The sequence below is a fragment of the Ananas comosus genome, linkage group 1 (genome assembly GCF_001540865.1).
Source record: "Ananas comosus cultivar F153 linkage group 1, ASM154086v1, whole genome shotgun sequence".
In the NCBI taxonomy this organism is placed as follows: domain Eukaryota; kingdom Viridiplantae; phylum Streptophyta; class Magnoliopsida; order Poales; family Bromeliaceae; genus Ananas; species Ananas comosus.
In genome coordinates, this window is record NC_033621.1 from 207,631 (window position 1) to 219,669 (window position 12,039).

Here is a 12,039-nt window from a genome sequence, read left to right on the forward strand (position 1 = left end):
ATATATAGCTACAGTATCCTCGAGTTGCATGCTGCAGTACTAGCTTCAAGCGGCATCTCGATTGAGCCGGGCTGCAGCCGCCATCGACGCGGCCACTCCTCCGGGCCTCGCTGTTGCATTTGGCCTGTTACGCGTCTCCGCATCCGCCACCCTCGCAGCGTCGTCCCGCTCCACGGGCTTGTCCGCCGGCATCTTATCCGCCGCATCCTTCATTGCAATTCACACATCAATTAATATCGACCGGAGAAGAGAGGTAACGCGCATACCCATGCACACAAAAGCTTAATTACGTACGTACCGAGAGGACGTCGCCAATTGAGAGTTTGGTCGCGTCGTTGTCTGCCCAGACGTTGGCGTCGGCTGCGGCCTGCGCCTCTGCAGCAACACCCGCGGGAAACGTGACGTTCAGCCCTGTAGCCCTGGCTTCGGCGGCCTGGATTGCCGCTGCGTCGCTCTTCTCCACCGGCTGGTCGCCCACCGTCCTCGCCGTCGCCGCCAGCGCCTCCCCTATCGTTATCTTCTCTGCGTCCCAGTCGTCTCCTCCGCCTCCTACTACTACATCAGCATCGCCCACCACATACTGTCCCACCGCCTACGATGATGATAATAATAGTAATAATAACAATTACAATTACCCTGTTTGAATTTTAGAATAAGTTATTTAATAATATTGTGTTCTAGTAAGATGTTACCTGTCCGGCGACGAACTCGGTAACGATGCGGGCGCCGGAGACGCGGGTCTCAGTGACAGTGACGCCCTGGTCGCGAGGGATCTCGCTGACCTCGTCGTGGGCGACGATGCCGGTGCGCTCGTTGACGGCAGCGGCGGACTGCATGGCGGCGGCGGGGCCGCGGGGCTGGGTCTGGCCGAGCGCCACGTTCTCGGCCGACTGCATCATGGCGGCGTCCCGCGGGGCTACCGCCTGCCCGGCGAGGCCGCCGGCCACGGGGAACACGTCCCCGTATTCGACGCCCCGGTCCTCTCTCCTCGGCTGTTGCTGGCTCATGATCGGAGTAGAGTTACCTTGTGGAATTAACTTGGATATATAACAGCGCAGTAGAATTAACGTATGCGCGCGTTGAGTTGCGTTGCGGTGAGAATCGCGTGATGAGAACGGACAAGGAGCGGATTTGGAGAGGGGATAAATAGGTAGGGAGAGGAGTAAGCTAGGAGAAGGAGACAAAATCTGCGAGAGTAGGACACGCGTATACGTAGGAAGTGGCAGTGTGGAGTGTGGACGCGTGGAGAAATTAAAGTGTGCGGTTTTAGTCGGTGGAAGGGGGGGAAGCGGCAGCACTAGTCGTGGCGAGCATCGATCGTCGATCAAGACGGTGTAGTAGGAGTTTAGACTTCAGTAGAGAACTGAACGACCGACAACAGACGAGCCAACCGAGATGGTTGTCACTTGTCAGGTTATGGGCATGGTGGCCAGATCATATTCATGGGTCAGCACACAAGAAATTGCACGAACGTGACGCCCGGTGCATCTCTCTATAGCTCGTGCTCTCTGGACCTTACACCTTAATTAATCTCTACCATTCTTTGGGCGAATCCAAGTGTTCAAATAATTAAGTCGTGTTTACAGGATCATTAATTAACGAAAACTAAGGGATTATTAGTTCATAAGAGAATTTGGGACTAGAATTATGTTCAAAATGAATTAATTAAAGAAATGTCATTCAAACTGGGCAGGTTTCGATTCAGCGCGCGTGTTTCAAATATTACAGATTCAGCCCAAGATTATGTTGGGCCAGTCCTAGGCGGGGCACGGACGTAGTAGTTGGGCCACATGCTTGATCGGCCCAAAAATCACCCCCCCGAAACCAAACACTAATAATAATAAATTAATAATCCCCCCTTTATCACGCAACCCACACAATTTACCATCCCACGCCAACACTCAACAGAAGGGCGTGCGATCAGGACCGTCAATTCCGCGCAGGCAACGGCGTGCATTTGACCTCTCTCACCTCCTCCTCATTCATTATTACTCATTACTCCGCGTCCTTGTCCCCCGAAGAAAACAGAAACCCAAAGGGCGACGAAACCTCGTTCCCCTTTTTACCACCACCAACACATCCAAAACGCATATGCGCATAATATCCATCTCCGACCTCCAAAAACCCCCACCATCCCCAATCTCTCTCTCTCTGTCTGTCTCTCTCTCAACCCCCCTTCCCTCCAATAGAGAACCGAGTCTACGCACTTTTGGGCTTTGGCCGCGCGAATCTCCACTCCCCATCCGAGGTAGAGTTAATCTCTTCCAAGCGCGTATTTTTGATCTCTTCATCAGTATATCGCGTTACTTTGATGTGGTTTCTGCGAAGTATGTGGTAGATTTTGATTAGGATATATTAAATTTGATGCATAGGCATTAGGTATGATCGTGGATTAGGAGTGGGTTTCGCCCTAAATTCTACAAGGGTTTTTTTGGTTTCTCGGGGCTGCGACTGCGAGGGTTGTTTAGGAATAATATATAATAGTTTGCTCTTAACATGGATTGGGTGTTTGTTTGCTGCTGTGAATTGTCTTTCGATGAGGCAAAGTTTTGGTCCTGATGTAGTAAATTTATATAGGCCTTTGATCAGAGTATGTGGAACAGTTATAAATCCATGATCTTTCGGGGCGTGTGTGTGTGTTGTTGTTTTCGGATTACAATAATAATAATAATAATATGAAGATTGTTTTAGTGTTGTGGGGTCTTGTATGGATCATCTTGTTTTCCCACTTTGTCTAATGATTTGGAGTTGATAAGCATACATTACATAATTTGTTAAAGTAAAAAATTATATAACCATGGCAGAGATGGAGTGAAAGGGGGTAACAAAATCTTTCATGTTTCAGATTCATGGATCATCTTCTTCTCTCTCTGATTCGATGCTTTTTGCTCCCGCTTATTCTGATCGTATGCATGCATTTGAGGTCTTCGAAACTTGTGAAAGTTCAATCTATTTGTTATGCTTGAAGCTCATGCTTTCTTCTTTGTTTCCTCAGATAGAACACAATTGTTAATTGCTGCTGAATTGATGCTATCAGTAGGTGTTATTTAAATTATTATTACTTGGTTGATGTTCCGCTATAATGTTGATTAATAATAGGGCCATCTTTTGATGGTTAATTATATGCATGAGAATTCTCTCTTTATTCACTATGTCAAAATGAATCAAACAGTTAATATTTTATCTTGCTTGCTTGAAATGTCTCTTGCAGTAGGGGAGTTAGAAGAAGGTTCTTAGTGTAAAGTGTTTAAAGCACTTGATAACTATAGCCAGCTTCTTGAGAAACTGAACAACTGAGGAAATGCAGTTTATCAATTTTTTTTTTCTTTCTATTCTTCAATTTTGTTATTTGATTTTGATTTTATGTGATAAATTTTCAGGAAAAACAATGTTTGTGTGAGCTTTCCTCCTGCTTAATGGATTGGATGACCAATCTTAATACTATACCGTATAATCTGGATGCACATTGGTTCTGTATGGCTTGAAAACTATAGCCAGCTTCTTGAGAAACTGAACAACTGAGGAAATGCAGTTTATCAATCTACGATATCTTTCTATTCTTCAATTTTGTTATTTGATTTTGATTTTATGTGATAAATTTTCAGGAAAAACAATGTTTGTGTGAGCTTTCCTCCTGCTTAATGGATTGGATGACCAATCTTAATACTATACCGTATAATCTGGATGCACATTGGTTCTGTATGGCTTGAAAGATATCGTAGATAATATCATCTTTCAAAAGATAGATATACATATATACACAAGTTTTTATAATGCATGTACGTATATATGTGTATATCTATGTTTCTATGTACAGATGTTTGTTATCTTATGTAGGCATGTATGACCTATCGATTTTTGAGTGGGAGGCAATCAAAAGAGTGTGAAAAGAAGTGAGAGGCAGGTGAGCATGCATGGTTAGAGGTTTCTAATGGTAATCTGGAGAGATCTGGCCTTTTTTTTTTGGGTGAAGATATAAAAGAAAACTGAATTAACAAATGAGGAACGTGTTTGGTGGATTGAGCTAGTTAGCAGGACAGAAAGTTATTACCTGTCCAACCATTGGAAAAGTAATAAGTTGTTTTGTAATTTATTATAGTCAGGTAAGTACATATTTTTAGGTAAGCACATATCCCTCTATAATTTATTGTAGTTAGGTAGCTATTTTACACCTAACATCCCTAAGTGATTGATATTTTTGTTGCCGTACCTTGCTTGAAGATATAGCTTGCATTTTTTTCCCCCTATAAAAGGTTGTACAGTCTGTACTTATTTGTCATATAGATTTTGGGTCTATGCTCTTTTGCTCTCTTTTTTTGCTGATTGCTGTGTTTATTTTGAACTCATGACGTATTTGAGTATGCTGTCTGAAACTTTGATGCAAATAAATTGATCTGATAAAAGTAATGCTGGACCACTTGTGTGCTGTTCTTGAATCTATATGCTAGGTGACCTGTTAGCTTATTTCATTTTAGAACTTCATTGAATGCGTGAATGACTGGTCCTTCATTTTCCATCCCCTTACTCTTTGAGGATTGGTCCTAACTGCGTGATTCAAAGCAAAGTGCGTTCGCACTTAATCCTTCAACTGCTTTTCAAAGACTTATTGTTAGCAGACCATTTGAAAGTTGCTTGCCTTTTCCCCCTGCTTTTGCTTGAACTCGAACAGAAAGCTCTTTGATCTCCATATTAATTTGCTCCGTAGTTGCTAAGTTGTCATACTCTTCAAGTCTTGTAAATCTTAGATATCATATAGATGCTTGCAAACTGCTAGGAAGTCCTTGACGAATGATATTGTGGTCTTAATACCTTCTCACCAACCGTATTTTGTACCTTGTAGAATAGACCAGACAACTCATTTTAGTTTTTCTAGAGAACAGCCTCTTCTCAGTGGAAGTAGGTTCCGGTCGGTGCTTCACCTGCAATTTAGTTACTGATTATTACATCCTCTCTTATCCTCTTTCCTTGTATTATCTTTCTTCATACTTTGAAAATGATATCTAATTTTGCTTTACGATGAAACTACTCTTTTTGTCAATGAGCATTTGACAATTCTATAATTTTTCAGGTTGCCACTTTAGTTTTGCTGTTTCAGTTTGATAGGAGGAATTATCTAAATGAATAGGGCATCATGTCTCGACTGATTGACGGTCTCCCCAACGAAGTTGCGATCCGGTGCCTTGCGCGTGTGCCCTTCTTCTACCACTCAAATTTGCACCTAGTCTCTCGCTCGTGGCGAGCTGCTCTTCTCGGCCCTGAATTCTACAAAGCCCGGGCTGAGATTGGCTGTTCGGAAGAGCTGCTCTGTGCTCTAGCCTTTGATCCTGAAAACACTTGGCAGCTGTACGACCCTCTCAGAGACCGCTGGATAACCCTGCCCCTCATGCCATCCCAAATACGCCACCTTGCCCGCTTTGGTGTTGCCTCTGTTTCAGGGAAGCTCTTTGTGATTGGTGGAGGTAGCGACCGGGTGGACCCGTTGACTGGTGACCACGACGGCATCTTTGCAAGCAACGAGGTCTGGTCATATGACCCTCTTCGCCATGAGTGGGCCAGGCGGGCCCCGATGCTTGTTCGCCGTGCGATGTTCGCATGCTGTGCCCTGGACGGGAAAATCATCGTTGCTGGGGGGTTCACCAACTGCCGAGAGTCCATCTCAAAGGCTGAGATGTATGACCCTGAAACTGACATCTGGGAACCCCTTCCGGATTTGAAGCAAACCCACAGCTCTGCGTGCTCCGGGGTGGTTGTCAAGGGGAAAGTGCATGTCGTACACAAGGGTCTGTCGACGGTGCAGATATTGGAGGAAGGGGGAAAGTGGTGGGCGGTCGAGGACTATGGGTGGCTGCAGGGCCCCATGGCAATGGTCAGAGGGGAGCTTTATGTGCTGAGCAATGGGTGTATATCGAAGCAGCGAGCAGAGAACATGCCGGACAGGGTGGTGTCGTCTGTGTCAGAGTTCCAGAGTCGGATAGCATTTGGGACGATTGGTGTTGGGGACGATATATATCTGGTCGGAGGAGTGATAGGACCGGGGCCTAGAAACCAGTGTATTAAGCAGCTTTCTGATGTCGATATTCTGAACGTGACAAGTGAGAGGCCGACGTGGCGCCAGGGATCGCCCATGACCCAGTGCCGTGGGAGTATTCTCGGGTGTGCTTTGTTAAGGGTTTAGATGGCTTCTGTTCTTGTGTTGTTCAAGTGCTTTTCCAATGATGGTTGATTCTGTTTTCTCTGTGATTTGGGAATACAGCGGAGCTTTTATTTACTTAATATGATTTTACCACCACCCGTGAATGACCCTTTTGTTTTTCATACTGTAGTGATGATAAAAGCTTTTTCACGTATTATGCTGGTAGTGGTGGTGAAAACGGCTTGGATTTTATCTCTCTTTGGCTTCCATGTCCGAGTTTTGCAGGCTATGGGTTTTAGATTTTTGTGTGTCTTAAACTCTTAATTGCGACCCTGTCATTGTTGCTGGATACTCGTGGGCTCTGAAATCACATAGTTGAATTATTTTAACAAAATATTTATGGAGTTTTTTTTTGAGAAAAAAAATATTTATGGAGTTTATTCAGCATTATCCATAACGTGACCTCCGGTAAACAGTTCTGATCTGCGACCCCTTTCCTTTCTTTTCTTTCGGGTGCCAGCACATGTTCGAATCGTTTGTCACTCGGCTTTAATGTAGCTGCTTGTGTAGAAGGAATTGAATTGAATTGAACGTGATTCGAGAAGGAACAGCATCACCGTGAGGAAAAATAATTAATTAATTAATTGACCGGATTCCCATGATTTTTCTTAAAGATACGGAGCTTGCAAGAATCGTTACATTTGGTACCCGACCATGAGATTACTTCTTGAGCTTCTTATCATTCCTACTACTTTTCCGCGCCTCTCTTTTCTCGACTGAGTACTGCTTTTTAATCAACATGTTATGCATCGAAACTCTCAGTGCCGCCGCTGCTGCTCTTAGCACTTCTTCCTTCTCTGCAACATCTAGACTCCCCTGCAACTTCAAGAGAAGCTTTTCTCCACCTGGTACTTCATTGTCTTGCAAAACCACAGGATCATGAGGGTGGGCATCCGAAGAGTCTTTTCCGAATCCAGACATTATCCTAAGACAAGTCAACAACTGGGCATTGCCTGAAGAAGGCTGCTTTGATGCACCCATCACGGTCCACAAGCATTCCGTCGATGAACTTAGGGCCAAGCTTGTAGGAATATAACTCTTTTCCATTGTAATAACCTGTCAAGTGCAAAAGCTAACTACAATTAGTGCCCCTTTCCAAATATCACAAAGAAGTTAGTCAATTGACAAGAAGCAATCTGCTTTTACTATACCACGCACAGAAAACTTGGAGAAACATGGCTCAGGAAAAAGATAAACGAAAACTAAAAGGCATCTGAGTTCTCTTTTCCAACGTGTAGTATCAATAGGCTCTAGTGAATTTCCAGATAACTACTTAGCTTGCGCTAGGAGCTCACCTGGGCAACAGATAGGGACTTAGCCGAGAAGTCACAGTTCAAAAGAATTACTCCATTTAAGCTGTATTAACAAATTTGGAAACCATTTAAAGTAAAATGTCAGCTTTGATAAGTTGTCAGCGTAAGCAGCATAAGGAGACATTTTACATATCTCACAAATTGAACTTGCCTTTGAGTAGTAACAGCAATTAATGAACCATCCTGAGATGTGCATATATCAGTCACGGCTGGCTTACTCTCCTCAGATTTAATCAATCCTGCCTTCAAAAAGAAAACCAGATGGCTCAAAGGGAGAATATCATTAACTTGTACTTGCTGCTATTGAAACCTAAAACCTGCTCATCCATTTCTTATTGTTTTCTCTCTTCTCCGAAACAATGCAAGTAATATTTTCCATCCTAATGACACTCAAGAGTCGACCTTTACTTACCTTAGCTCCAATTTCGCAAGTATCAAGAAGGATACCATCAATAAAATTCCACAAGCGAACCTACAAGAATAATACAAAGAAGCGTCAGATTATAATTCTTGCTAAAACATGTAGATAAATTGTGTTAATTTTACATGAGTACTATGCTCACTTACAGTTGAATCACCACTCCCTGATAAAAGGAACCCTTGAATCTGGTCTGAAGGATAAGCAAAAGCAAGGCAAGATACATAACTGCAAATTAAATGTATTAGTAGAAAAAAGCTACTTTTAAAGCTTATTATTCGAAACTCACCAACAAATAATATAATACATATTGCAGATCAAAGGAAAAAGGCATTTGACTGGACCAATCTATGTCGTCATATACATTCAACAAGTGCAACTTAGAAACCTAAGCAGCAGAAATAGGAGATAAATGGGAGTCCAAACAACCAGACAGGTGTGACCATATGATTACCTAAATGTATTCCTTCACATCAAATATAACACGTTTGTAGAAGAGAATGAAAAGCCAACTCTTGAAAGTTGAATGACAGATTATCGAGATTTTACAGGCAAAAATGTATTTTGGGCAATAGAGTACACATTGGGCAATTCATTTAAATCAAAGCTAACAAGAACAAAACGAAATTGGTTACAAGCTTTTCACTTTTTTTAAAAAAATTATAATGGATTTTTCATGTCTAAATGATCTACACATTGATAGAAACTTCTGATATATTCACCTAAGCAACCTACAGAAAAAAGAGAGAGACAGGATAGAAACATACTCTGTATGGCCAAGGCAGAAACTTTGTATTTCGTGTGCTCCCTTTAATGGTCTTTTTGGGAACAAAGTGATCTAAAGAATAGGTAAAAGCTAGCAGTTAGCAAACAAACACTATCTACAATACTAAAGATATATCAAATAGCCTAGGGAGATGAATACACGAATTTTGAAGTCCCGATCAGCAGTGGCAATGAATCGTCCATCAGGTGAGAATTTCTGCATGGCCAATATGAGAAATACAGTTAAAAATGAGTACAAGTTGCAAAAGAAAGAAAAATATCTGGCGGGCCCAAAATAGGAAACAAAACAAAGTCTAGCATCCAATTATCATCAATAATCATTTACTATTTTGCATCTCAATTATTCTTAATCATCCAGAAAGACTAAAATAGATCGAGCCAAACTCAAGATCAAATCTTAACTATGGCTGAATTTAATTCAATATCAGTGACTTTGTTTTCAAACTTCATTCGATTGCAATTACTCTACAAAGAATTAATGCAGAGGAATAAAAATATAATAGAATTGAGAAGAATAACAGACATAATATAATACTTGAAATACGCACCATGCTAGTAATAATACTACAATAGTGGCCTAGAATTGGCACCGGTTTGTTATCAACTAATGCATGCCCCTCAACATCTTCACCCAAACTCACTAACCAAACAAGTCCAAATTTGTCAGCAAAAGTTACATATAGGCCATCACAACTTATAGCAACTGCACTGACCCGTTTTTCGGTAAACCTGCAGAAATGCAATTGCAGCAAACGATATAATTCTGTCATCTTTTCAGAAAGCACGGTTAACAGAAAGTGATGTAGCAAATGAGAACAAGGAAACTATTTAGGAGCTCTCTCTCCACTCATGTCTCAATGGATCCGCTTGTAGAGAGAGAGGAATGGATAACAAGTCCTATAAAGATACTACAGTGGACCTAGTAAACTAAGATAGAGCATTGATATTACAAGATCAACACCAAAACATGCAATTCAGACAAAACTGGAAACTTATCTGAGAAAGAAAAATAATTGATGCCATATGTAGAAAAACATAGTTGAATTTACTGCTTTAGTAGAAGGGATGGAGAAAATAGTTATACTTACACAGTCCGAACACAACTCCAAGTATCAGTCCTCCATATCTTAACAAGCTTGTCATCACCGGCAGATGCAAAGAGGCTACCATTTGGACAAAATGTTATATCTCTTATAGTGTCCGAATGAGAAGGCCCACCAGAATCAGCCAACATAGAAACAGGGCAATCCCCTCTGGGTTGACATGGAAAGATGATAATAATAATAATAATTGAAAAAAAAACAATACAAAGCCAAAAGATAATCTCCTAGTAATATAGTGATTTGTACATAAGTTTGACAAAACGTTAACAGTTCACTCCTAATATCCTATTTTGTTAGGATTCCGAAACACTGTATACTTCAAACCTGAGCTTAATTAATAATGGAAAAGGGAAGTCAATAAAAACTGAGGTTTATAGTGATTCGATCAATTGAAAAGGTCAACCTCCTAGCTCCATACATGTTTAATATTTCTACAAACGAGCAACATTTACGAAAAAGGACAAAAAAAAAAAAAAAACCCAATGTTTATACTCCTTTACTTCGAAATTATGATTCCAAAAACTTGCTATAAGTATGAATAATAGGTGCAATTCCATCTGCTGATTCTCAAGACTAAGACTTGAATTGGTATATACGATCGAAAAACACATAATTTTGCAAGCAAGATATCGCCTTTTCTCATGGAATCCAAAACAACGTTCTAATTAGATAAGGATTTGCGCTCAAAAACCCTACTTTAGATCAAAGACACGAAGCTCGGATCCCACGGCGACAGCAACGGAATTCTCGAGAGGATGTACGGCGATCAAAGCTGGGGCGACCTCCGAAACAGAAACGGTCTCTCCTTCGTCCTCTTCCATCACCAATTTCGGGTTCCAAACCCTAGAGGAATCTCAACAATCAGGATCGAAGCTAGGGTTTTGATGTACTCCCGGAGGAGCCAGGGAGGAGAAGAGGTGGGCGCGGACACAAATTTTAGGGTTTATGTTAAAAAACCGAGTTCGAACTTCGAACTTCGAACGACTCAACCCGCTCAACTTGGAATGGGCCATGGCTCCAAGTGAGGCCCATGAGGCCCAGGCCCAATTTTTTTTCGTTTTCGTGGTGGGTGGTAAAACGTAGAACGTGGTTCATTGGCAAAGTTCAGCACGTGCAACTTAGCACATTTAATTGTTTCAATCAATGTCTCTATCGCTAATTTTGATGCAGTTTAATGCATATATATATATATATATATATATATATATATATATAATACTGCAAAATGAACTAAAATTGATACATCTCGACATAATTCACCATGCACCCTTAGAAAATCCCGCTTCTTCAACTTCAACACCAATTAATCCATATTTATCTCTCCCTTTACATGATATCATGGAGATTGTATCAGCAAGGAGTGCACTCAGGAATACATAAGCAGAGTGAAGGCTGATCGAATTCTGCGGCACAAATGGCTCTGTGGGCTAGCTGTGTTCAGAAGCCGTTAAATATGAGGCGGGGAAGGAGAAAGAAGCAGGGGATTATTGAAGGAGCAGCAGTGGAGGAAGCCGTGAAGGCCCATAAGTGCTCCCGCAGGAAGCTTAAGCTGAACCCGGCTGTGCTGTACGGGTGGCCGAAGGGATGAGGCAAATGCTGAGGAGGAGGTCCGGGGAATTTGTCGAGTTCGTCTCCGAAGAGGTTCAGGCGGTCAGGGACCACGACACAGGTCGGGGACGATTCCTCGGTTTCGAATTCTCGTTTTTTGATAATCATGACCTCCATGCATGCATGGTGCACTGATCTCAGCTTCTTTTAGTTATAGGAGAGATCCTTGTAGCTTTCTTTCTTTCTTTCTTTCTTTCTTTCTTTTCTAGTTACTATTATCTTCTTGTTTTAGTTACTGTTTTGTACAGAGGAATTGATCTTAATGAAGTTTGGGAGATCGAAGGCCTCAAGTTTACAAGGAAGATGGCGCAAACTATGTAGGAAAAGGTTAGGATTGAATGTGTTTTTATTCCTTCTTTTAAATAAATTTTGTATGGTTAGGATTGAATGTCCAACAGCTTGTCAAGCTAATATTGCAACCAAAATAGTAGAACCCTCTTACTGAAACTTCCGCTTTCGGAGCTCATTTGTTAGTTTCGACTTCCTACTAAACTACTGATCGTGCGCTTACTCTTGCATTGCTGTCTATCTAGGACATATATACAGGCATGGCGATTCGTATTGCAGGTACAAATAAACTAAAACGGCCACAATGTGTAAATTGATGATTCTATGTTG

At 41.7% G+C, this 12,039-nt stretch overlaps 3 protein-coding genes across 4 annotated transcripts; 1 reads left to right on the plus strand and 2 right to left on the minus strand.

Moving 5' to 3' along the window:
* LOC109717302 (late embryogenesis abundant protein D-34-like) lies at positions 22-1,007 on the minus strand. The gene is made up of 3 exons (XM_020243009.1): positions 693-1,007; positions 299-592; positions 22-207 (listed from the first exon to the last, which is right to left on the minus strand). Exons 1-3 carry the CDS (start codon positions 1,005-1,007, stop codon positions 46-48), a joined length of 771 nt encoding a protein of 256 aa, XP_020098598.1. The 3' UTR covers positions 22-45.
* On the plus strand, positions 2,011-6,430 carry LOC109717292 (F-box/kelch-repeat protein SKIP30). 2 transcript variants are annotated; one of them, XM_020242996.1, is made up of 3 exons: positions 2,011-2,248; positions 3,381-3,396; positions 5,069-6,430. In XM_020242996.1, the coding sequence occupies exon 3, from the start codon at positions 5,132-5,134 to the stop codon at positions 6,173-6,175; it is 1,044 nt and encodes a 347-aa protein (XP_020098585.1). In that variant the 5' UTR covers positions 2,011-2,248; positions 3,381-3,396; positions 5,069-5,131; the 3' UTR covers positions 6,176-6,430. The 2 variants fall into 2 exon arrangements, with proteins under 2 accessions (XP_020098585.1, XP_020098575.1); XM_020242986.1 differs by lacking the exon at positions 3,381-3,396 and having other exon boundaries at positions 2,012-2,248.
* Positions 6,753-10,744, minus strand: LOC109721366 (tRNA (guanine-N(7)-)-methyltransferase non-catalytic subunit wdr4). The gene is made up of 10 exons (XM_020248943.1): positions 10,510-10,744; positions 9,799-9,963; positions 9,259-9,439; positions 8,850-8,906; positions 8,692-8,762; positions 8,074-8,152; positions 7,919-7,978; positions 7,658-7,749; positions 7,489-7,549; positions 6,753-7,249 (listed from the first exon to the last, which is right to left on the minus strand). Exons 1-10 carry the CDS (start codon positions 10,632-10,634, stop codon positions 6,854-6,856), a joined length of 1,287 nt encoding a protein of 428 aa, XP_020104532.1. The 5' UTR covers positions 10,635-10,744; the 3' UTR covers positions 6,753-6,853.